We start from the raw sequence: 23337 nt of genomic DNA on the forward strand, positions 1-23337 counted from the left end.
TGGCGCATCTTTTGGAGAACCATGGTTTCGTTAGGGAAAGGCAGTTCAGAGTGCTGTGGAATGTATGTATTCATGCAGGTGAGGATTACTTTGGTAACAAGCTCGGTGCATATGTTTGGGTTGGAATGCCGGAAGAAATAGTCCAACCATGGGAATGCCGCATAGAAGTTGTGGAGGCTGTCCTACTTGGCACTGTTATAGTGCCAAACTACTCTTGTATGGGGGTGTCTGTGTAAATGTTGTTGCAGGGGGGGAGGAGATGAGCACTAGGTTGTGGACAGAATTGCCCAGGGGATTCACTACTTTCACTGTGTATTTGGAGGGGTCATTGGTGAGGAAGAGATCTAGGGTGTTTGGAGAGTGGTTTGGGTTATCTGGTATTCTGGTTGGCATCTGGACAAGTTGTGTAAGGTTGTTAGTGATGGCAAATGTTTCAGTGTCTCTGCCTGCAAGATCTGTATAACTGGAGGAGGAAAGCCAGCTAGTGTTGTGGACGTTAAAATCTATTAGGAGGATGATATCGCAGTTGGGAAAGTGGGATTGGAGAAAGTCGATTTTTAGAGAGAGGAAATTAAAGAGATCAGGGTGGTTGGCTGTGTTGGGGGAGCAATAGAGACAGCAGATGAATTGGACTGAGTAGGGAAGGGATATTTTCAACCAAAGAAGGTCAAAGCTGGATGATTCTAGGTTGGGTGCTCTCTGGCAAGGTATGTCAGAGCGGGTGTATGCGCAGACACCACCCTTAGGACAAAAGTTGTTAAAGAGTGAGTAGTCTGGAAGGTTGAGATAAGTGGTGCTGGGGTAGGTGAGATTTGAGTTTCTGCCAGGAAGAGTAGGTGGGGTTTGGTAGAGGACACTATTCAGGTTGCCGTTTAGGCCACGGATGTTGGTGAAGTGAATGTGTAGGGTTTTGTGAGTCATATGTTGGACCGCATGGATCTTGCACATTTCTTATGTGGTGCCTGCTAGTGGCATCACTTGGTTTTTTCACCAGTTTATCTTGTCTGTAGTCGATGGTCCAAATGTTGTCACCATTTTGACGTTTGTCTTCGAAGCTGGCGTCTTTGTTCCCTCTGTGCAAATGATAAGTCTGGTTGCGCATGTATGCACAATTGGGAACAGGTGTCTTTGAACTTGTTGTTGATCGCTGTTGTCGGCATGTCGCAAGGCACTTTTACTAGGCATGGAAAGTTCGTTCCGTCCTTCCTTTTATTTATAGGCCCGAAATGATGGCACCTGACGATATTCTTAGGATCGATGTTGCATTCTTCAGCTAGTTTGTTGATGTCCTCTTGTAGTGATTTTCCGTTTTCCGTCGGGAAGTTCAAAATGATGCCGTTGAGTTTTTGTGTTTAGCCCCCATCAAGTCGTTTATTGTTGATGCGATTAGATCGTGAAGTTCTTTTGCTGGCGAAGTAGAGCTTGCATTGCGATGGTTTTCAATTTGTTCTATCTCAGCTTCGACTGCATGTATTTTGGAGGTAAAAGTTTCATTTAAAGCATTGATGTGCTGCTCGAGGTTTTTGACACACATATCTTCAGAAGTTGTTTTACCGAAGGGAGGCACAGCGAATAGAAGAACGGCTGGTTAAGTTCGAGAAGCAGCTTTTGCTACTTATTGAACTTAATTTTCATCTATTTTCGTGCAGCCAGTGGCAACAGAACTTGCAGAATATGCCCTTTTTTCTGTCTATGACACCAGTTTTGCAGCTGCGGCACGTAATAGGTTTGTCAGTGCCGATCGACGGCACTGTGCTGGCGAGACATGTGGTGCTCGTTCGCCATTGGCTTTTGATGCCACAATCTTTGCTGCGTACAGTAGGCATCGTGAGCTCTTGCACGTGGTTGATTTTGAACTGGAAGGATAGCTGATTTAATACACTATAAGTACTTACAGGTTGTACTGGAGTATTCTGTTGCTCAGCAAAATTAGGTTTCCGTTTGATGGTTAATTTCGATGAAAAAACACTCGCAATAACGGTAAACTGGGGAGCACAAGTTTGGAGTAGCTTATTCACCAACAGCGCCTGGCGGACCGGATATCAGATGGGATATCAGCTCGGGTTTTGTGAGAATGTGCAAGGGAAATGGCACTGCCTCTGACTAGGCTCTTTAAGTCTCAGCTTTGGTAGAGTTCAAAGGGAGTGGAAAGAGGGCAAAATAATTCCTTTGCATAAGGGAGGTTTTTAAGACTGCAGTAACAAATTATAGACCAATCTGTATCTCAGCATGGTGGTAAGAGTACTGGAAAAATTGGTTAAAAAGAGAATTCAAGAATCGGTGGATAAAAATATGATACTGTATTTGTGAAGGGTAGGTCATGCCTTAGCAAATTATTAACTTTTTATAATAGAATAACAGCTGAGTTGGATAAAGGAAATGGCTACTTAATGACTCTGCTGGATTTTGCAAAGAATACCACATGGAACTCTGTTAAGCAAATTAGAACAAATGGGAATGGACACGACAAAGATTATGTGGATAATAGAGTGGTTGCTGAGCAGATATCAAAAAGTGGTATATGGAGAGGCAAAATCAAGGTGAAAATAGGACTAGCAGTGTGCCACAAGGTGGGAAAGGCTAGAACCACTACGTTTAATTTGTACATAAATGATATAGGATATAACCTAAAGTAAATATTCAGCTGTTTGCTGATGATGCAAAATTAGGTAGAGTAGTAGTTAATCAAAGCAATGTGGAGAGCTTGCAGGACGATTTAATTAGGGTGTCAGAATGGGCATGTGGAGAAATGTAAAGTTATGCATTTTGGGATAAATAAATTACAAGCTGTATACCACATTGATAGAACTGTACTCTAAGAAATAGATGAAGCTAGAGATTTAGGGATGATGGTAGACAGAGAGTTAAAGTTTAGAGAATATGTTGCTAAGGCAGCCCATAAGATTACTTGGCTATTGAAGAACACATTAACAAGTAGAGATAAGGAAGTTGTTATTCCTCTTTATAAGTCTTGATACATCCAGATCTGGATTACTGTTCTCAGGTCTCGTTTCCTGGGTTTCTCGGGGTTGAAGAGATTCCGAGGTGAGTTACCAAGATGGCGAGTGGTCTGTGGAATGTTCCCTATGAGGACAGATTGAGGATGTGTGGATTGCAGAAGTTGGTTGATAGGAAAAAGAGGGGATATGATAGAAACATTTAAGTTGCTTAAAGGATTTTATAGGACTGATGCATGGGAATTGTTTCAGCACTTCGTAGAATGACCAGAAAAAGGGGTCATTCCTGGAAGTCAAACAAGTGTGTTGTTAAGTAGGGGTGCAAGTATTAAATTTTTTGCTTGAAGAGTTGTGAATGAGTGGAATGGGTTGCCAGAGTCAGTTATGAGTGCTTTGTCATAATAGATTCAAGGAAAGGTATGAAAGATTGTGTGGATAGATTGGGTCTCCAGCGATGAGTCTTCAGACTCCATGGAGGTGCTCATACAATAATACCAATTTTGCCTTCCTACCAAAGGTAGAGTATCCTATGGCTCTCTAAATTTACCTACACTCTTCCTCCTAAACTTAAATGAATTTCTCTCACTGTTCACAACCATGGCTACATAAATGGTGTTACACTCTATTTTAAGTTCAATTCTAGTTAATTAAAAACTGTTGCCGTTGTTTAATTGGTAAACCACTGACTGCTGCATGTAATTTATAATCCGGTTCCTTTGCTTGTTTCTACACACTGATGATGCACTGCTATTTTCAGTACGACATATCTGTACTTTCATTTCATTAAAGTTAATTACTGATTGTGTAATTAATTATAAATCATGCCACAGGTAAAGATTAGATTCAATTCTAGTTGCTGACTAGAGGCTTCTGCAGAGGCCTCTAGTTCCTGCAGAAGCTTCTAACTTGGGAACTGGTTGAAGAAAGACTGTCTAAACTTTTCTTGAACCAGTTCCCAAATCACTCAATCTCTAGTATGGGTAAGTAGAGTTTTTTAATCCGACATGATTGTTATTTTGTTATGTTTTCATTATTGTTGTAATAATGCTACCACTTTGTGGTAGAATTGTTACAACAATAATATGCATTTATTACTGTTGTCTTAATAAAAAGTAAAAACTGCCCAACATTTTATTCAGTCAAAATCTTTAAATATACTAATAGTTTAACAAGTAAATTAAATACTTTGTTGCTTCAAAAACTGAAAGATCAACTTTATTCTAAGTATTTATCCACACATATGCTACACTTGTAAAAAAAATTGTACATACCTAACATTCAATAGCAATCGGTTTAATCTAGTATGTTCTTTTTTATCCACATTTACACAGCATATTTTGTTATGAAGAACCTATAGTTTATATAATAAATAACATAAAAATTGTAAACAATTCTTTAACAGCATATAAAAATAATTGAACTAGCATATATAAAACTGAATTATAACATTAAACTGACAGTTATATACAGGATTATTCAAAATGAAGGAGCAGATTGTACTTTTTTAATTTTTATTTCCAACGATACAAGCACATCTTATACATCACCTGATAGGAAAACTATGAGAGCTACTAAAGTTCACTATAAGTACTTGAAACAAAAAGATCCTTCAGTCACTTGCTCAAAGAGTTAACAAAAATGGCATCCCTGTAGGAGAAAGCATTTTGTGTTACTGAATTTGCAAAGCGTAATTCCGTAATTATAGTTCAACATAAATTCTGCACTCAATTTAAGAAAGAACCTCCTTGTCATAAGCAGATTTACTCATGGAACAAAAAATTTCAAGCAGAGAGATGCATCTGTAAAAGAAGAAGTCTGAGTCATCTACCCATGTGTTTCCGAAGTTAATATTGAAAGAATTCAACAAACATTTGTATGCAATCCAAGAAAATTCATAAATAATCAAGGAATTAGAAATTCCCCAAACAATGGTATGGTGTGTTCTCAGGAAACCACTGTGTATGAAAGGCTACAAGTTTCAGTTGAAGCAGGCAATACACCCCAGATACCAGGGGCGAATATTCCGGGTATGCGGTGCACATCCACGAAATATCAGTATCACTGATATTATATTTTTGCATTTATTCCCGTTAAAGACTCCACCAATTGTTTGGAGACTTGAAATTGAGCACAATATACTAATGTTTCATTGTCCTCTTCAGGAGGGTAATAAAGCATTAGTGCTTCATGAAGAGGGCATTTTTTGACACGTAAACATTGCGTCACATTCACATTAATAGCCTGGATGTGCTCAAGATATATACACCTTTGAGCCCTTCGAAAAAATGTAAAGAGGATGCAGCAAGTCAACTTCTTAGCTTTCTAGTATTTTTAAACCGCTGAGAAGGCGAGGCTAGGTGAGCTAACATTTTGAGCCCAGCTAGTGTTTGTGATTGGTTACTGTGTCAACCAATCCAATTGAACTTTGTCACTTGTCATGAGTTGAGCGCTTTCTGTATCCGATGGCTGTATTGCAAACAGCTGTTACATGTTTTCTGGAACTGAAAATTTGAAAGTGGATGTTAGGAGAAAAAAGCTAATTGTTTTTTCTTTTGCTTGTGCAGTATAGCATCTGTTGAGGTTGCAAAGTTTTTTAAACGGTATATAGAGACATTTTTATTCTACTCTTTGGAAACAAGACGGTAAAAAATATCTATTCCTGAATAAAAATGAATATTCTCTGTATTATAAGATGTTGATCTACAAACAAAATACTAGCATATGTGAGATTGATAAGACAGAACTGCTGGTACTTAAAAAAAAACAACTAATGAATGTAGGATTCCCGAAAGTGTGGGTAATTCCGATAATGATAGGATGTTATGTATACTGTCTCAGTAACAAAATAAAATTCTTGGAAAACGGAGCAAAATATACACAAACCAGAAAAATATACATAACACGTGCAACAAATTTCACAAGATGATTTGCTGCTCCATCAAACCATATTTATTCCTGCAATACTCTCTCTCTTCATAAGTTTTTTTTTTTTTTTTTTTAAATTATGCCATCATAAATTCACTTATTCATGTTTAGACTTTATAGGATCGTGCTATTTGCTCTACCCAGCAACTTATAAGACACACCTATCACAAATGATAATTATTAATAATTCGTTTACCATTAATGAAAGTGTTTCTACTCATACTTATTCTTTCCTGTCTTATAAATGATAGTTCACATATTTTCATCTTTGAGTATTTCAAATATACCAACCAAATATAGCATTCTCCTTCGTTGTTGTTTCCTAATAAATCCTAAAACAGATTGTTCTCCCACTCTATGCAGAAGTATTCAAAGTTATCCTGCAATTAATTGCATTGGACCAATTAAGATGAGCGCTGATGCGGTATGCCCTCTCAAAACTTTCATACATCGATAAAAATGCAATCACACAGGCATGGGCGTCTGCAAGGGGAAGGGGACTTCCCTCAGGATTGATTAAAAAATTTCACAAATTATAATCATAAAATTGATTGATCGAGTAATCTTACACCCTTGATCCTGGGACGCTTTGTCTTAAAATTTTATTATGGGTTGGCCTGTTTCGGCCCACAGCGGGGTAGCCATAGAACACGTTTTATTGCAGCAATAAAAGATGTGTTCCTGTTTTTGGTTCATCCCTTTCCGATTTGTGAACAGTGACCTGGTTAGTTTTCCCCCTGTGTCTAGTGAGTCACTGAGTGAAGTGTGAATTTTAAATTTATAATGAAATTCATTTAAATAGAAAAATACATTTTTAAAAGGTAAGTGCATGTCATTTAATATTATTTTACTTGTTAGTTTTATGATTTTTTTGCTTTTAAACTGAAATAATTTAATTTAGGATTAATTAGTTGATTTTTAATAAAATATGCCAATCAATTTTTTTTTTATATATGAAATTGTGCTAAAAACTATTAATTCTGAATACTTTTTTTCTCCCAAGAATTAAAATCAATGCAAAATGAAAATAATGTATTTATAGTTTACATTGACAAATAATTACATCAAAAAAAGCTAAGACGTTTATTGATGTAATTTAATTAAATCAATAATTATAAAAATTTATTGATGTAATTATTTGTCTCCAAGATTGCCCCCCCCCCCCAAAAAAAAAATTCTGCAGATGCACGCCCATGCATACGGTTAAAATGTGAAATTTGTAGCGCAGGTTGCATAATCCACATGAACAGCACACCCAACCGAAATGGGCACGCGATGCCACTTCCAGATATAAATAAAATAATTAGACTTTTGCATAAAAATGGGCGATGCCTTCAAAGCATGACTCATTGTTTCTGAGTCAACCAAAGAAAATCGTCATAATGCAAGATTATGGGGGGGGAGGACAGAACTTCCACGTGCAAACATTGAACATGAAAGTAACTCACCATAAGTGAATGTGTTTTGTGCCATTTGTTGGGGAAAACTTATGAGCCTTTTCTGTCACCATATTGTAATAAGTAAGATTACTAAAAACATGACCTCCCTTCAACAGATCTGTGCTATCCATCAAAGATAATACCACTGTTGTCAACCCAATTCAGGATCCTGATTCTCACCAGTCTTTCCAACACTTTAACCACAACACCCAACACACAGATTGGTCAATAGTTTGATTCATGAGTTCTGTTACCTGCCTCATGAAGTAGTACAATCTTGCCTGCCTGCCTTCCTTCAACTCCTTTGGAACTTGACCCAATATAAAACTCATAAATAAACAACTATTCCAAGGCACATTCCTTCAAAATATGTGGTGATATATCATCAAGTCCACAGCCATATTAACATCAAATTTTCTCAATTCCCCATATACCTCTTGATCACTTGGTCTCTCTGCCTCATCATCCACTGGATGATGAAGCAGAGAGACCAAGCTCTCAAACTATGATGTCACATTCACAAGGATACAAGACCTTTATGAACTGCTCATTAAATATCTCAACTATATCTTCCACAGCAGTTATCCTTATACCATTTTGCAACAGTGTGGTGTGAAGTGGATGTTTGCAGAAAAAGATATTTGGATGTTGCTATAGGCCAGGGAATATGGAGGGTAGTAATGAAAAAAATCTATAAGCAACTTAGGTCAGTGAACAAGAGAAGAGTGATTTGGAATGACACTATAACATTTCAGAATAAGGAAAATGAATTTGAGTTCTTGAGACACAACTATCGAAGGTGGTATGTAAAGGAGGGCATTTAGGTTTGACAGTTTCAGATCAGATCACTTCATCAGTGGATGCAACTGTGAGAGGGATTTCACATTCCTTCCAGTTGATGAGAGAGATCATTAAATGATCACCCCGGTCGTGACTAGTCATATGAAGATTTATGTAGAGAAATTACAGGGCTGGTGATTAAGACAAGCCAAGAAGATAGCTTGGAGCTGTAGCATGGAATGAGGCTGTATGACAGGGAGCCAAATCTGGGGAATAGGGTGGATGTTCCAACAATTCATAGTGCAGATTCCTTAATTTTCCCATTGCCAAAACACCTTTGTGAGCAGGTGCATTGTCCTGATGAAAGATGATTTATTTCTCATGTAAACTAGGTCTTTTCTCACGAATTTTTTCGTCTGGTGTGGTTAAAAGATCGGAATAATATTCCCCGGTTATTGTTTTACGTTTTCAAGATTATTAATAAACAAAATGCCTTTAGCATCCCAAAACACCGTTGCCATGACCTTTCCTGCTGATGGAACTGACTGTCTTCTTTGGCGCTGAACCACTGTTTTGACTGCTATTTGAATTCTGGTGTGTAATGGTGAATCCAAGTCTCATCCATAGTAATAAATCGATGCATACAATCAGTTTTATTCTTGTTAAAACGCTCCAAGCACTATTCAGAGATTTTCATGCGAGTGTGTTTTTGATCTGCTGTGAGCAAGCGCAGCACCATCTTGCACAAAGCTTTTTGATTTACAATTCTTCATGTAAAATATATCCTACACATTCTTTTGGAATGCCTATAGTCTCAGCAATTTCACGCACTTTGACTCGCTGGTCATCCAATACCATATCATGCACTTGATCAATGATTTCTGGTGTTGTTACACTTTTTGGACATTCTTCATGTGGATCATCTTCAAGGCTGGTACGGCCGCGTTTAAACTCCGCAGCTCGTTTCTTAATTGTCAAAAACGAAGGAGTAGGGTCCCCATAAACTTTTATGAACTTCGAATGAATTTCTTTTGGCATTAAACCTTCTTTTACAAAGAATTTTATAACTGCACGATACTCAACTTTATTCATTACAGACAACACTTTTGCTTCAGACAGCTGTATAAAAAACTACTTGTAGAATGACCTGCAATTCATCATATTTGCTGTAAGTGGTCCAGGAGGCTTGGTACCTTCGGACGCCTTGTTTGAGACATTAGCTTCATGTTACCTGTGATTCAGGTAACATGAAGCTAAAGCTAGGAAATTATAAGCTTTTTGAATCCATTCTCTCCAACAGAAAGATCCAGGTCCATATTGGCAGAAAAAAAAGCAGACCCAGATTCCTTCACAACGGTCTCCCACAGGACTCTGTGTTATCCCCTTTACTCTTTAACATCTACATGTATAACTTACCACATACCAGCTCAAGCAAGTATATGTATGCTGATGACCTAGCGATCTTACATCAATCTACCTCCTTTGCCAGCCTGGAATCAACCTTGAACACAGACCTGAACATTAAAAGGTACTTCAAGCCAGATCCAACAAAAACTGTGTCCACAGTATTTCACTTGAACAATGCAGAGGGAAATCGTCACCTCAACCTTTCTTTCCGTGGAAAAATAGTTGACCATGAGCTTCACCCGAAATACCTTGGAGTGAGCCTGGATAGAAGCCTAACCTATAAAAGGCACATCACCAACCTGTCCAACAAAATTAAAACAAGAAACAATATCATTTCAAGGCTTGCTGGAACAACCTGGGGTTGTGGCCCACTAGCCCTCAATATTCTGTGCAGCAGAATATTGTGCTCCTTTAGACATCCAGCTAAACTCTACCATGCACACAATTAGTGGGACAGTGAGAAGCACCCCTCTCTCCTGGCTGCCTGTCCTATCTAACATTGCTCCATCAAACATATGGAGAAGACAAGCCTCAATTAAAGAATTTAATAAAGCAATGAGCAACCCACTCCTGCCCCTGCACCACTCTCATAAATCCACCTAGTCTTTGCCTAAAATCTAGGAAGCCTTTCTGGTCCATGGACGAACTCTCTTCAGCTACCCTACCATCAACACCTGACATGTGGAGAGAATACTGGTCCAACAATCTTCCAACAAACGGTTTCCTGGTAGAAGATCCCTGTGCTCTGCAGCCTGGTTTTGCTCTTCTTAGGAAGATTTGGTCATCAATCAACAGGATCAGAACTAACTAGGGCCGATGTGGCTAACTACTACATAAATGGAGGCTGTTAGACCACCCTTATTGTGATTGTTCTCACATGGCTCAGACAATTACTCATATTGTGAACGACTGCCCAATGCACCAATTTCATGGTGGTGGTGGTGGCCTACAGGACATCCACAAGGTGACAGATGAGGCCTTTGATTGGCTTTCCAGACTGGACATTTACCTGTAGCTGTTCTGTATTCCTTTTATGCTAAGATTATGCCAAGGCTTTTGATAGATTGCCACACAAGTTAGTCACTAAACTGGAGCAGATGGGATTAGATGATAGACTAGTGAGTTGGATAGACAGACCTACACTTTTTACCAAGTAGTCATTTGGAACCAAAATCCTACAGAATAGACTGAGTTTCCAGATGATCCCCCCCCCCACGGCTAACTCACCTTTCCTCGAAAGAGGCCAGATAAAGGTTCCTCACATCACTGATGGGAATCGAACCCAGGTCTTTCCAACCAAAGGGCTTCTTCCATACTGATTGAGCTATGAAGACTCTCAAAGTGTAGTCCACACATCTATAAATACTCTCCCACAATGAAATGAACTGGGTGATCATGAAAGAGCTGTCCCAACCATCCTGGTTGATGTCAAGAAACCAATTCTCTCATATCAGCTTGATCGTCACCCATAACGAGAGTAGCATGAATGACAGGTAGAGGGCCAGCCATGAAAAGTGTAGAGGAATTTTGAATAATACAGAATCCCATTTTACACACATTGTATATTTTGTATTATCCAAAGTTCCTCTACTACTACAGTCTCCAAATTCAATGCATTTACAGAAAATAATTTTCTAAAATGAAAATGTAAAATCTACTAAAATATTTGCATCAATCCTTAATGCAAGAATACTCATAACAAATCACAGACTACAAGAGTTGAAAAAAGCACTGGAAATAGTGAATGGAACAAATTTAAGTATTGCAGAAGATAAGGAGAAACTCAGAACAATGTAAACCACACATAACAGAACTTCAGAGATACTCTGAACACATGGCTCTTTTGAAAATGAAAATATCGAATGGTATAGTAATGACCAAAATCCAGGTCATTGTGGTCAATGCTTTCCATATCTCAATCTACTATCTTATGGCATTACAATGGTGCCAAGAGAGATGACATCTGGGTTTTCTATGCTTCTTTTCAATAGTTTGATCACTTGTTTTGATTATATACGAAAAGTTCTCGGCCTAACAATGAAAAAACGTTATAATTTCAATAATAACTTTAGTTTAATCCTTTTATCCAAGCGTAAGCAAACAAAGTTTGTGCCTGAAAGTATCTTCAGGACTGGGATAAGGTGGTACAACACTGGGTTTATAATTTCAAAATTATTTTTAAATTATACTCAATTTTTTTACATGATACTCAATTTTATTCATTTCAAAGGATACAGACAACACTTGCTTCAGACAGCTGTATAAAACAAACTACTTGATAGAATGACTTGTGATTTCACATGGATGCTTATGACAGATGTACCAACTTAAAAAAAAAAAATCTTGCTGATAGCATTGCCATCTATGGTCGAGGCGAGAACGTTTCAGACCACCCTTGTAACTGAAATAATTCTTACTGGAATGAGGGCTTTCATTCCTCACTTAATTGCAAAGGTTGTGTCCCTATCTAAGCCATGCTTCTCTAAACAATAACTTTGTAGTACATAATAAAAATACATATAATGGGAGAGTCATCATGCAGTCTTGAATTGGGAAGCTGTGAAACATAGAATTTTCAGTCAGGGGTGGTGATATGACAAGCTTGGAAAGCAGATTGAAGCAATGCCATGGCATAAGAATTGACAAGGGAAGAATGTTAGCAGTGCATTGGGGGGGGGGGGGGGGAATAGTCAAAGAATAAAAAGGAATCACTAACAGAATGTACGAGGGTGGTCTGAAAAGTTCTCAGCCTCAACCATAGATGGCAGCACTATCAGCAAGATGTTTTTTTCTAACTTGGTACATCTGTCATAAGCATCCATGTGAAATTGCAAGGCATTCTATCAAACAGTTTGTTTTATACAGCTGTCTTAAGCAAAAGTGTTGTCTGTATCCCTTGAAATGGATAAAATTGAGTATCGTGCGGTTATAATATTCTTTGTAAAAGAAGGTTTTAATGCCAAAAGAAATTCATTTGAAGTTCATAAAAGTTAATGGGCACTCTTCTCATTTGTTTCAAACAATTAAGAAATTGGGCTGCCCAGTTTAAATGTGGTCGTACCAGCCTTGAAGATGATCCACGTGAAGGACATCCAAAAAGTGTAACACCCCAGAAATCATTGATCAAGTGCACAATATGGTATTGGATGATTGGTGAGTCAAAGTGAGTAAAATTGCTGAGACTATAGGCATTTCAAAAGAACGTGTATGATATATTTTGCATGAAGAATTGCAAATGAAAAAGCTTTGTGCAAGATGGGTGTTGTACTTGCTCACAGCAGATCAAAAATGCACTCGCGTGAAAATCTCTGAACAGTGCTTGGAGCGTTTGAACAAGAATAAAGAAATAAATTTTGTGCATTGATTTATTACTATGGATGAGACTTGGATTCACCATTACACACCGGAATCCAAACAGAAGCCAGTTGTTCAGTACCAAAGAAGACAAAGTCGGTTTCATCAGCAGGAAAGGTCATGGCATCGATGTTTTGGGATGCTAAAGGCATTTTGTTTATTAATAATCTTGAAAAGGGTAAAACAATAACCGGGGAATATTATTCCAATCTTTTAACCAGACTAGACGAAAAAATTCGTGAGAAAAGACCCGGTTTGCAGAAGAAAAAAATCATCTTTCATCAGGACAATCAACCTGCCCACAAAGGCGTTTTGGCAATGGGAAAATTAAGGGATCTGCACTATAAATTGTTGGAACATCTACCCTATTCCTCAGATTTGGCTCCCTCTGACATCTATCTCTTCCCAAAACTAAAACTCTTCCTTTAGTGTTTTTCTTCGAATCAAGAGGTGATTGCAGCAGTACAAAGATATTTTGCAGATCTTACTGAGAACCACTACAGGGACATGATAATGGCACTGGAGCATCGCTGGAATAAATGTATTAGTCTTAAGAGAGATTGTGTGGCAAAATAAAAATAATTTTGAAATTATAAATTTGTTTTTTCATTGTTAGGCTGAGAACTTTTCCAACCCCCCTTGTACACTGAAAGTCAGGAGGATAAATTATGTAGAGGGTTAGGTGGGTGAGTAGTATTATTAAGTAGCAACTGCAAAAAAAGTTATGGAGGGTATATGATGAGAAAGTAGATCTGGAAATGCATGAGCAGTCCGTGGCACAGGCAAGAAAGGTGAACAACATAGCAAGGAAGGTATCTCACAGGTTATGAGAAGAAATTAGTGGAGCAGCTAAAGAAAATACAAAAGACTCTTTTCATTATATGGCAAGTAAAAGAAAGAATGACTATAGAAGGATAACTTTAATGAGTACCAATGGTAGTAAGGTGACAAGAGCTGACAAAAATAGTTGAGTTACTGAGTGGTCAATTAGTAAAGGTCTATCATCCAAGTGAGGTTAATTCTGTGATAGGACAGGAACTGATTTGATAATAGAGGTTGATGAATTGGTAATACTGCATACTGCAGAATCTCAATTCAAATACAGCTGTGGAATTTGATGGGATAACTCATATATTAGAATGTGCAAGGGAACTGATATTGACTGAGAGCAATGTATATCTCAGAAGTGGTGTAAAAGTAATGAAAAAGTTGGTCAAAGGCAGAATTTAAGAATAGATGGATAACAATATGATATTCTTGGGGAGCATCATGTTCTTATGAAGAGCAAATCATTCTTTAATAATTTACTAACTTTTTATAACAGAATGATAACTGAGTTGGATAAAGGGAATATTTTATGTGGCTCTCAGCCATGAAAGGTTTATCTACGAACCTGTAGTACCTTTGTACTGTGAGTGGGTTAAGGATTTATAATTGATGTATTAGGCTGAGACATTTTTTTTAAAAATAGATTATAAGCCGAGAGATAAAAAATAGAAAAACTATTTTAATTAAGTAAACTGCACAACTAGTTTCATCTTCTTAGAAGACTTCTTAGGTGCATAATATGAAGGAACTACCAACAAACACTGCAAAAGAAAAACTTCTATATATTCTATATAATGACAGTCTGAGAGATTAGAGCTGAGGTTAATGTTGATATGTATTGGATTGAGGACAATTTCTGATTATTCTTTATCAGAAACTATCTTTCTAATAAAAATATTTTCTGATTTGTCCCATGTGACTGTATGAATGATAGAGTTTTGTCATTAGTGTCAGCATAATTCAGGACATGGTGGTTTGACAGAGCACTTCCTCTGGTTCTGCCATATTCCGTTTCTTTTATGTTCCTCTAGACGTAATTCAATGGATTTTTCTCTGACCAAAATAAGGCATTGTTGTAGTTGCACCAAATACAGTAAACACCAGGATATTTCAGATTGTTAGGTTTTTGCTTGGACATACTGAGCAAGACAGAGTTCAAGTAGAGGATTGAAAGAAGTCCGGATGTTATATTTTTTAAGAACTTCAGCTAATTTTGGCAAAACAGAACTGAGGAGGTGGATTAAATAGTAGCTTATTAACTGTTTGTTTTGAATAACCATTTTGCTGAAAGGTTGTAGGAAGAAACTGCTCTTTGTTAATATCTTCTTCAAAGAGAAGGGATTGAGCATGTCTGTTTAGTGTAGAAATAATGCCCAAGTTTTTGAAGTGGATAGTGATGGCCACTATCCACTTCAAAGAGAGTCACATAGAGTCACTGTGCATGGAGATATCTATTGGTGTGAGTTGGTTTCCTGTAAATAGAGATTTTTAATTTCTCAGATACACAAGTGAGTATGACATCCAGGAATGGAAGAGTGCCATCAACCTCCAATTCAGCAGTAAATTGGATTTTTGGGTGTTGACTGAGGTGGTGATGATCTAGAAATTCTTTAAAGACTCAGGTCCATGAGTCCACATTAGGAAGATGTCACTGATATATCTTTCCACAATCCTGGTTTCAATGGAAATGAACAGACAACTTTTTCTTCAAAAGATTCCAAACATAAATTCACCAGTATCAGTGATAAATGATTACCAATGGCTAAACCAAAGTTTTGTTCGTAAATAGTGTATTTAAACTGGAAATAACCAGAATTAACACAATGGGAAAATAAAGACATTAATTTTTTGATAATCCTTATAGAGATACTTTATTCTTGACAGAGATCCAACTCATGAACTCCACACAAACAACCTTCTAAGAACTACTACAGAGTTTTCTAGAAATATTTGATTGTCTCTTTGTTCACTTCATCCTTTAATGCCCCTGATTATATGGATTACCAAAAATTCACAAAGAAAATACTCCACCAAGACCAATTGTGGAAGGCATTGATTGCCCTACTTATAAACTCACAAAGTATTTAGCTAAATCCCTAAAATGCTTATTCAGCTCGACCTCCTCTTTCCTCAAAAATTCTGTCCGATTTTGTTTTGAGTGTTAAAAACCGACATATTCAAAAAGACGAAAGTGTGGCTAGTTTTGATGTTGTTTCCCTCTTCACGAATGTGCCTACAGAAGAAGTTCTTACTCTGTTAAAAGATAAATTATCAAAAAAAAGTAATGTCTTTATTAATCCATTGTGTTAATTCTGATTATTTCCAGTTTAAACACACTATTTACAAACAAAACTTTGGTTTAGCCATGGGTAATCCTTTATTGCCCATACTGGCGAATTTATATTTGGAATCTTTTGAAGAAAAAGCTTCATTCCCATTGAAACCAAGATGGTGGAAAAGATATATCGATATCGATCACATCTTCCTAATCTGGAGTCATGGACCTGAGTTTTTAAAGAATTTCCTAGACCACTACCACCACCTCAGTCAACACCCAAAAATTCAATTTTCCTGCAGAATTAGAGATTGATGGCTCTCTTCCGTTCCTGGATGTCAAACTCACTGGTGTATCTGAGAAATTAAAAATCTCTATTTACAGGAAACCAACTCACACCAATAGATATCTCCATGCACAGTCCCATCACTATCCACCTCAAAAACTTGTCATTATTTCTACATTAGGCAAACGTGCTTGCTCCCTCCTCTGTGAAGAAGATATTAACAAAGAACTTCAATTTCTCTTAAAACCTTTCAACAAAATGATTATTCAAAATAAACAGTCAATAAGCTACTATTTAATCCACCTCCTCAGTTCCATTTTGCCAAATTTAGCCAAAGTTCTTAAAAAAATATAACATCCGGACTTATTTCACTCCTGTACTTAAACTCCGTAACTTGCTCAGTATGTCCAAACAAAAACATAACAACCCAAAATATCCCAGTGTTTACTGTATTTGGTGCAACAGAAACAACGTTCCTTAGTTTGGTCAGATGGAAAAATCCATCGAATTACATCTAGAGGAACATAAAAGAAACAGAATATGGCAGAACCAGATGAAGTGCTTTGTCGAACCATGTCCTGAATTCTGCTGATGCTAACATGAAAATTATCATTCATCCAGTCATATGGGAGAAATCGGAAAATATCTTTCGATACTATGATGAATTGGAAAGAAGACTTGTAGAATCTAAAGAAATCGTCTTCAATCCAATACATCTCAACACTAGCTTCAGTTATAATCTCTCAGACTGTCATTGCTCTGCTACCCAACTTTGGCATTCAAGAGACCTTGAATGCATGTGCACGCCCAACAATGAAGAGATACACAGAACAGCCTCAAACGTTAATACGTTAATGTATAGATTTTGTCTTTCGCAATGTTTGTTGGTAGGTCCCTCTTTTTATGCCTGAAGAAGTCTTCTAAGAAGAAATTAGTTGTACAGTTTACTTAAGTAAAATAGTGTTTCTATTTTTTTTTAAGGGGTGTAAAGTAGACTACTCCCCTAGCGGTGCACCCTGGGCAACGCAATTTTCACGGTGAAATAGTCTACAATATCTGGCAGCCAGACAATCCTATAGGATCTCTTGACTATTTGTTTACATCGCATTTATTCAAAATTTCATACCAGAAAAGAAGTTCAGGTTCTTTTCAGAACCAGCAGACTAGGCAACTCAGACCTTCAGTCCGTATCTGCCAAATAAATATTGAAAGCATCAGCTGGTCCAAATGTCAGTGCCTTCCTAAAATGATATAGACGTAGTTGTTATCCAGGAGACATGAATTGATAAGGAACAGGATTATCAAAAAAGGGACAAAATTCCAGGCTATGATCCAGTAGGAGCAACACTCCAAGTATATGGCGCTGCCACATATATTCAGAGCAAGATTGATAATGCTTGTCTTGTATCAATGAAATATCCATACTGTGACTAAAAAAAAGAGGAGAAATCACAGTCATCAATGTATACAAACCTCAGAGTGTGGTGTGGCCAACCCATGTTTTAGACTCAGCCCACCCTTCAAATTTATATAGGAAACTTCAACAGCCAACATGAAACTTGGAAATATAGGACTAATGACTTGAATGGTGAATCTCTCGTCGATTGGGCCGAAGATCACAACTACCATTTGATTTTTGGTGCAAAAGATAGGGGTACCTTTAAGTCTGTGGCCTGGAATCAAGAATACAATCCAGATTTGTGTTTCGTTTCTAAGGGTATTAATGGAGAAACATTGATGTCTAGAAGAAAAGTCTTGGAGGACTTTCCCCATAGTCAACATCGACCTGTGTTCATTGAAGAGGGGTTGCAAGTACTGCTGATCTCCTCTTTTCCTCACCCGAACTTCAAAGCAAACCGGAATGTCTCTACTGAAGATTTGGACAAATGTCTCAGTTGGATACCACCCACAGCTAGGAACTATAGCAGATTTGTAAATGTTGTTATTGCAGTTGCCAAAAAATATATGTCCTGAGAGGTTTCAGAAAAGAGTATATTCTGGGATGGGATGAAAGGAGTGAGACCCTCTATCAAGAATTTCTGGATAGCGGAGACCAAGAAATTGCCGATGAATTACTGCATAGCCTCAATGATGTCATCGGCTCAAGTGGACAGATACTGTCGAGTCTCTGCATTTCAAGCACTCTAGCTGCAAAGCTTGGGTCTGCTACGAAAACTGGGCGATGTTTCTCCAACAGTATGCCATGAATCCAAAAACACTAATCAAATCCAAAAATTTGATTAGTGTCTCCTAATCAAATCTAATATTATCACTATCTAGAGCATCCTGGAATAACAGCCATGACACTCAAGTTAAGAGAGATCTCGATAATTTGAAAGAGACGTGCAACCAAGAATCTTGTTATTCTACCCTCTTTTTTGTTACTGAAGTGTCGGATGCATTGGAAGAAATGAAGCTAGGTAAGGCTCCAGGGTTCGACGGAATGCACCGAGTTTTCATGCCACTGTGGTAAATATGCACGTGTTTAGCTATCAAAGTTTTACTCTGATATTTTACAGACTGGACATCTACCTTCAGAGTTTAAAAGATCAAAAATAATAACTATTTTGAAGCCAGGAACTATAGCAGATTTGTAAATGCTGTTATTACAGTGCCAAAAAATGTATCTCAAGAGGTTTCAGAAAAGAGCAGGTAGAGAGTTATCGGCCAATTGCTCTGTTAAGCATGTGGCTCAAATTATTGGAGACTTATACTGAAACAGAATAGGTCCAAAAATATTGGAACATATACCTATTGAACAGGTAGGATTCAGACCAAACAGAAGTACTACAGATCAGGTCCTATCTATACATGATAAGACCTGACCTGACCTACATATATAGAAGCAGGCTTCCAGCAGTGCTTTAAGATGTCAGTTGCTTTTATAGACCTCACTGCTGTCTATGATATGGTTTAGAGGCAGGGCCTTATTTATAAATTACTTAGTCACATGATGTAAAACAACAACTGCACTTATCAATAATATGGTTAATAACAGGTCATTCCAGGTCATTATAGGAACTAAAATAAGTGGAAGCAAATTCCTGAATAATGGGCTTCCCCAGGATTCTGTCCTCTCACCAATATTATTCAGCTAATATGTCACTGATATGCCAGGCACTATATCCAGAAAATTTGGATATGCAGATGATTGGGCTCTGGCAACAAGCATTGGCTCAATTGAGACCACAGAGGCAACACTGACGACTAATCTGGACTCTCTTGGAATTGGTGTCTTCAACCAAATACCAACAAGTCTGAGACCTACTGCTTCCACCTTAATAATAAACTTGCCAACAGAGTACTTCAGGTTTACCTTAATGAACATCATCTTCGTCGAGAGACATGTAGAGGGTTATTCCCTCGACAGGTTTCTGACATTTAAAAAACACTTCATGAACACATCAGCCAAAATCAAGACCCGCAACAAATTCAGAAACTGGCCGGAACATCTTGGGGAGCCTCTGCAACGCCGCTTAGATGCTCAGCTCTTAGCCTTGTATTTTTCACTGCCGAATACGGAGCTCCGGTGTGGATTAACAGCACACACACACACACGATTGACAAACAGAGCAATAACACCATGCACCTTATTTCAGGGACAATTAAGAGCACCCCCACAGAATGGCTCCCTATTTTGAGCCACATTCTTCCCCCACCGTTGAGAAGAGCCAACGCCTTATGCAAGGAGTATAGAAAGATCCAGGAAAACCCCTATCTTCCAGTGCATAGAGATGTTTCAAATCTAATAAATAGGTTGAAATTGAAATATCCTCCTGTTAGTACTGCTATAAGATTGGAGGATAATTCCAATCTTATAGCAGTACTCCCATTAGCATCTCCAATCAAGAGTGGAGATGCTAATGGGAGTCGTTTGCAGGTCCAGACTTGCAGAACCTTCCATGCATAGAAGAACAATCACCTGGATATGATCTTTCATGCAAAACTTGGGTTATCCTAAACTGGCTAAGGACTAACCACGGTCGATGTGCAGACTTTTTTTTTTTTTTTTTACAAGTGTCAGAAAATTCATTCCGGACAATGTGACTGTGGAAGTGAGCAGACCATTCATCATATTTGCCAAGAATCTCCACTGAGAGCCTACAAAGGAGAGGAACAAGATTTCCTAGTTCTAACATCCGCAACCATTGACTGGATTAATAACTTAGCTATAAACTTGTAACATCTGACTCACAGAAGCATCTTCATATTTGTAATTTTTACTGGTGGTGTTTGTATATTTAATGTGTTTGTGTTATATACATATATTTAGAGATGTCAAGTTTAGACTTTTTATATATATATACACACACACACACACACACTTGCCTATTTTATATTCTAACTTTATACATATTTTTATATTTGTTATCTACAGTCTTGCCTGTAGATAACAAATATAAAAATATATAAATAAATCTATTTTTTATCTCTTGGCTTATAATCATTTAATCAATTTCAAAAAAAGTAGCCCCCCCTCTCCACAGGGGATACATTCCAAGACACCTCACAGATACCTGAAACCACGGATATTACCGAACCCGAAATATACTGTTTTTTTTACTATACATACATACCTATGATAAAGTTTACTTTACAAATTAGGCACAGTAGGAGATTAACAACAATAACATAATAAAATAGAACAATTATAACAACATACTGTAATAAAAGTTATCTGATTTTAAATTGAATCTTAGTAACCTCAGCATACATTTATTATTAGTAGTATTATTTATTAATGACATAAAGAGCCAAAAGGCTTCACTTTGGCGATGTTAAAATTATTTAAATTAAGGGGATATTTAAATAATGTGGGATTAAATATCCCCTTAATTTAAATAGTATTATTTATTATTTTATGAAGTCGAGAACTTTCACCTTTTTCACTTAAAAGGAAGCACTTCAGCTTCTCCTTGGCATATCTAAACTGCCAGCATCACTAAGAGCAGAGTCTGCTGGATCAGATTTGGATTCTCGTTTAAGTTGTGATCTGCATGTTCCCTGACGCATATCTCTGCTGTCTTGCCTGTTTCCCTCAAATGCCTCTAGAAGAACTCATAGTATACATGTACCACTGATGCAATGATCTTTGGCAGTTGGTTCAAAGGAAAAAATCTTTAATGATTTAAGGAAACCTATAGAATGATTATTAACTTCTGACAATTTTTTGAAGAGTATCTCTTTGAGGAATGGTAAGTTTCTTATAGCAGCCCTGTGGGAAGGAGTTGGCATGTGGCAATGCTTATCTCAACTAAGTGGCATTGTAATGAAGGTGACTGATGGTAGCAAATCCTTGTTTAGTAGTTGATATGAAGTACAGAGATGGAGCAGGTCAGACATTTTGCCACTACAAATTTTTGTGATTAGCTATAAAAACTATTACAATAATCTGTTATATACAGAAAAGATACCATATAGTTTTCAAAATTGAAGCAAATATTGAAAAAATCTAGCACTACTGCAAGCCATACTTTTGTACTTTCGTTGTGGCCAGATAGTCAATATACTGTCAACATGAGTCAAATAATTCTAAGACTCAAGTGGTTTAGAAGCAGAAAGAATTTTATATCACATTTCAGTACTTAATCTTATTCTTTTAATCAAATAATATTTCTGATCATGCATAACCTTCTATACAATGATGGGTGAAATACTAAAAGTAATCATTTAAAGAAAACTGTAATAGCTGCATTTTTTGAGGGAAAAAGGCAAGCAGATTATATACCAATGCTTCATTTTCCAGCAAAACAACTATGGCAGCAAAATTAGCATTATTACCCCCCTCCCCCAACTGGCCATGACATCTATCTATAGACGTCCAGGTAAATCTGGATACGATTCTGTAACACCCATTGTATAACATGGTTAAGAAGTGCAATTTGGTCTCTATTTCATCCCTCGCCAGTAGGGAGGTTAAGACAATCTCAAGATTTGCCAAATAGCAATTCTGTCAATAATTCTTAGTTTTTCATGGTCATATGACATGACATTTAGAAATTAATCACAATGCTAAAGCCAGATTTTATTATTATTCCTGGGTTTCTTAGAGACCAGGTGGTCGAAAGGATTCAGAGACAAGTGACCAAGATGGTGACAGATCTGTGGAATACTTCCTATGAGGATAGGTTCAATGTTTGTGGGTTACAAAGTTTAGTTGATAGGTGGAAAAGAGGGGGCATGACAGAAACTTTTAAGATATTAAATGAATTTTATAAAATTTATGCAAGTGAAAATTTTCAATATATGACAGTCAGAGAACTCGGGGCTAGCTGTGGAAGTTGTGTAAGAGTGTGGCTAGTAGGGGCATGCAGAACAGATTTTTTGCTTGGAGAGTGGTAGGCGAGTGTAATGTATTGCCAAAATTGGTTATGTGTTCTCTGATGGTGAATGGATTCAAGGAGAAGTACGATAGGATTTGTGTGTATGATGGTTGATTTGGGTCTCCTGCGATGAGTCTCCAGACTCCATGGAGATACCATAAATAATAATATCTGACCCTCATGGAGTCAAATGACTCTTCGCAGGAAGTCTTATCCTCGCATGCAAAAAAATCATTGAACCGTGCCTTGAACCTATTTACAGTTTCTGCACTCACCACACTTCCAGGCAATGTATTCCACTCGCATCACTTTCCATGCAAAGAATCTGCTTCACATTCCACTGCTCATACCCTCCTTATACAGTTCCATGGATGGCATCTAGTTCTATCCTAGTCTCCCTTTACTCTATGAAATATATTTTCCACATTAATCTGGTAATAACCCTTCACCAACTTACATGTTTCAATCATATCTCCTCTTCTTCAATTCACAAGGCTTTGTAAACTGCATGCCCTCAATCTCTCCCCATATCTGGCATTCCACAGACCTGACACTAACTCAGTAAACGTTTTCTGGACCTTCTCCAATACAACCTCATCCCCATGAAAACCACGCAACCAAATCTGTGCAGTAGTCTGCATATAGCTTGATCAAAGCCTTATACAAGGGAACCACAATATCTTTTCTTCTGCATGTCCATGTTCTCCTCATTATCACCATAATCCATTGGGATGTGGGATGTTCTTACAATTTTAGCAATGTG

At 37.4% G+C, this 23337-nt stretch overlaps 1 protein-coding gene across 6 annotated transcripts in view; it reads right to left on the reverse strand.

Moving 5' to 3' along the window:
• Positions 1 to 23337, reverse strand: part of LOC150095691 (uncharacterized) — a 369335-nt gene that overhangs the window by 321262 nt on the left and 24736 nt on the right. For all 6 annotated transcript variants that reach the window (XM_090409912.1, XM_090409913.1, XM_090409909.1 and 3 more), the window contains exon 2: positions 4229 to 4308. Coding sequence is in view for 5 of the 6 variants with exons in the window: in XM_090409913.1 (XP_090266039.1) it covers positions 4229 to 4308 (80 nt within the window). In the remaining variant the exon portion in view is untranslated. The remainder of the gene's footprint in view (positions 1 to 4228; positions 4309 to 23337) is intronic.

Source organism: Typopeltis vanoorti, chromosome 20 (genome assembly GCF_054136105.1).
Source record: "Typopeltis vanoorti isolate ZY-2024b chromosome 20, IOZ_Tvanoo_1.0, whole genome shotgun sequence".
NCBI lineage: Eukaryota > Metazoa > Arthropoda > Arachnida > Uropygi > Thelyphonidae > Typopeltis > Typopeltis vanoorti.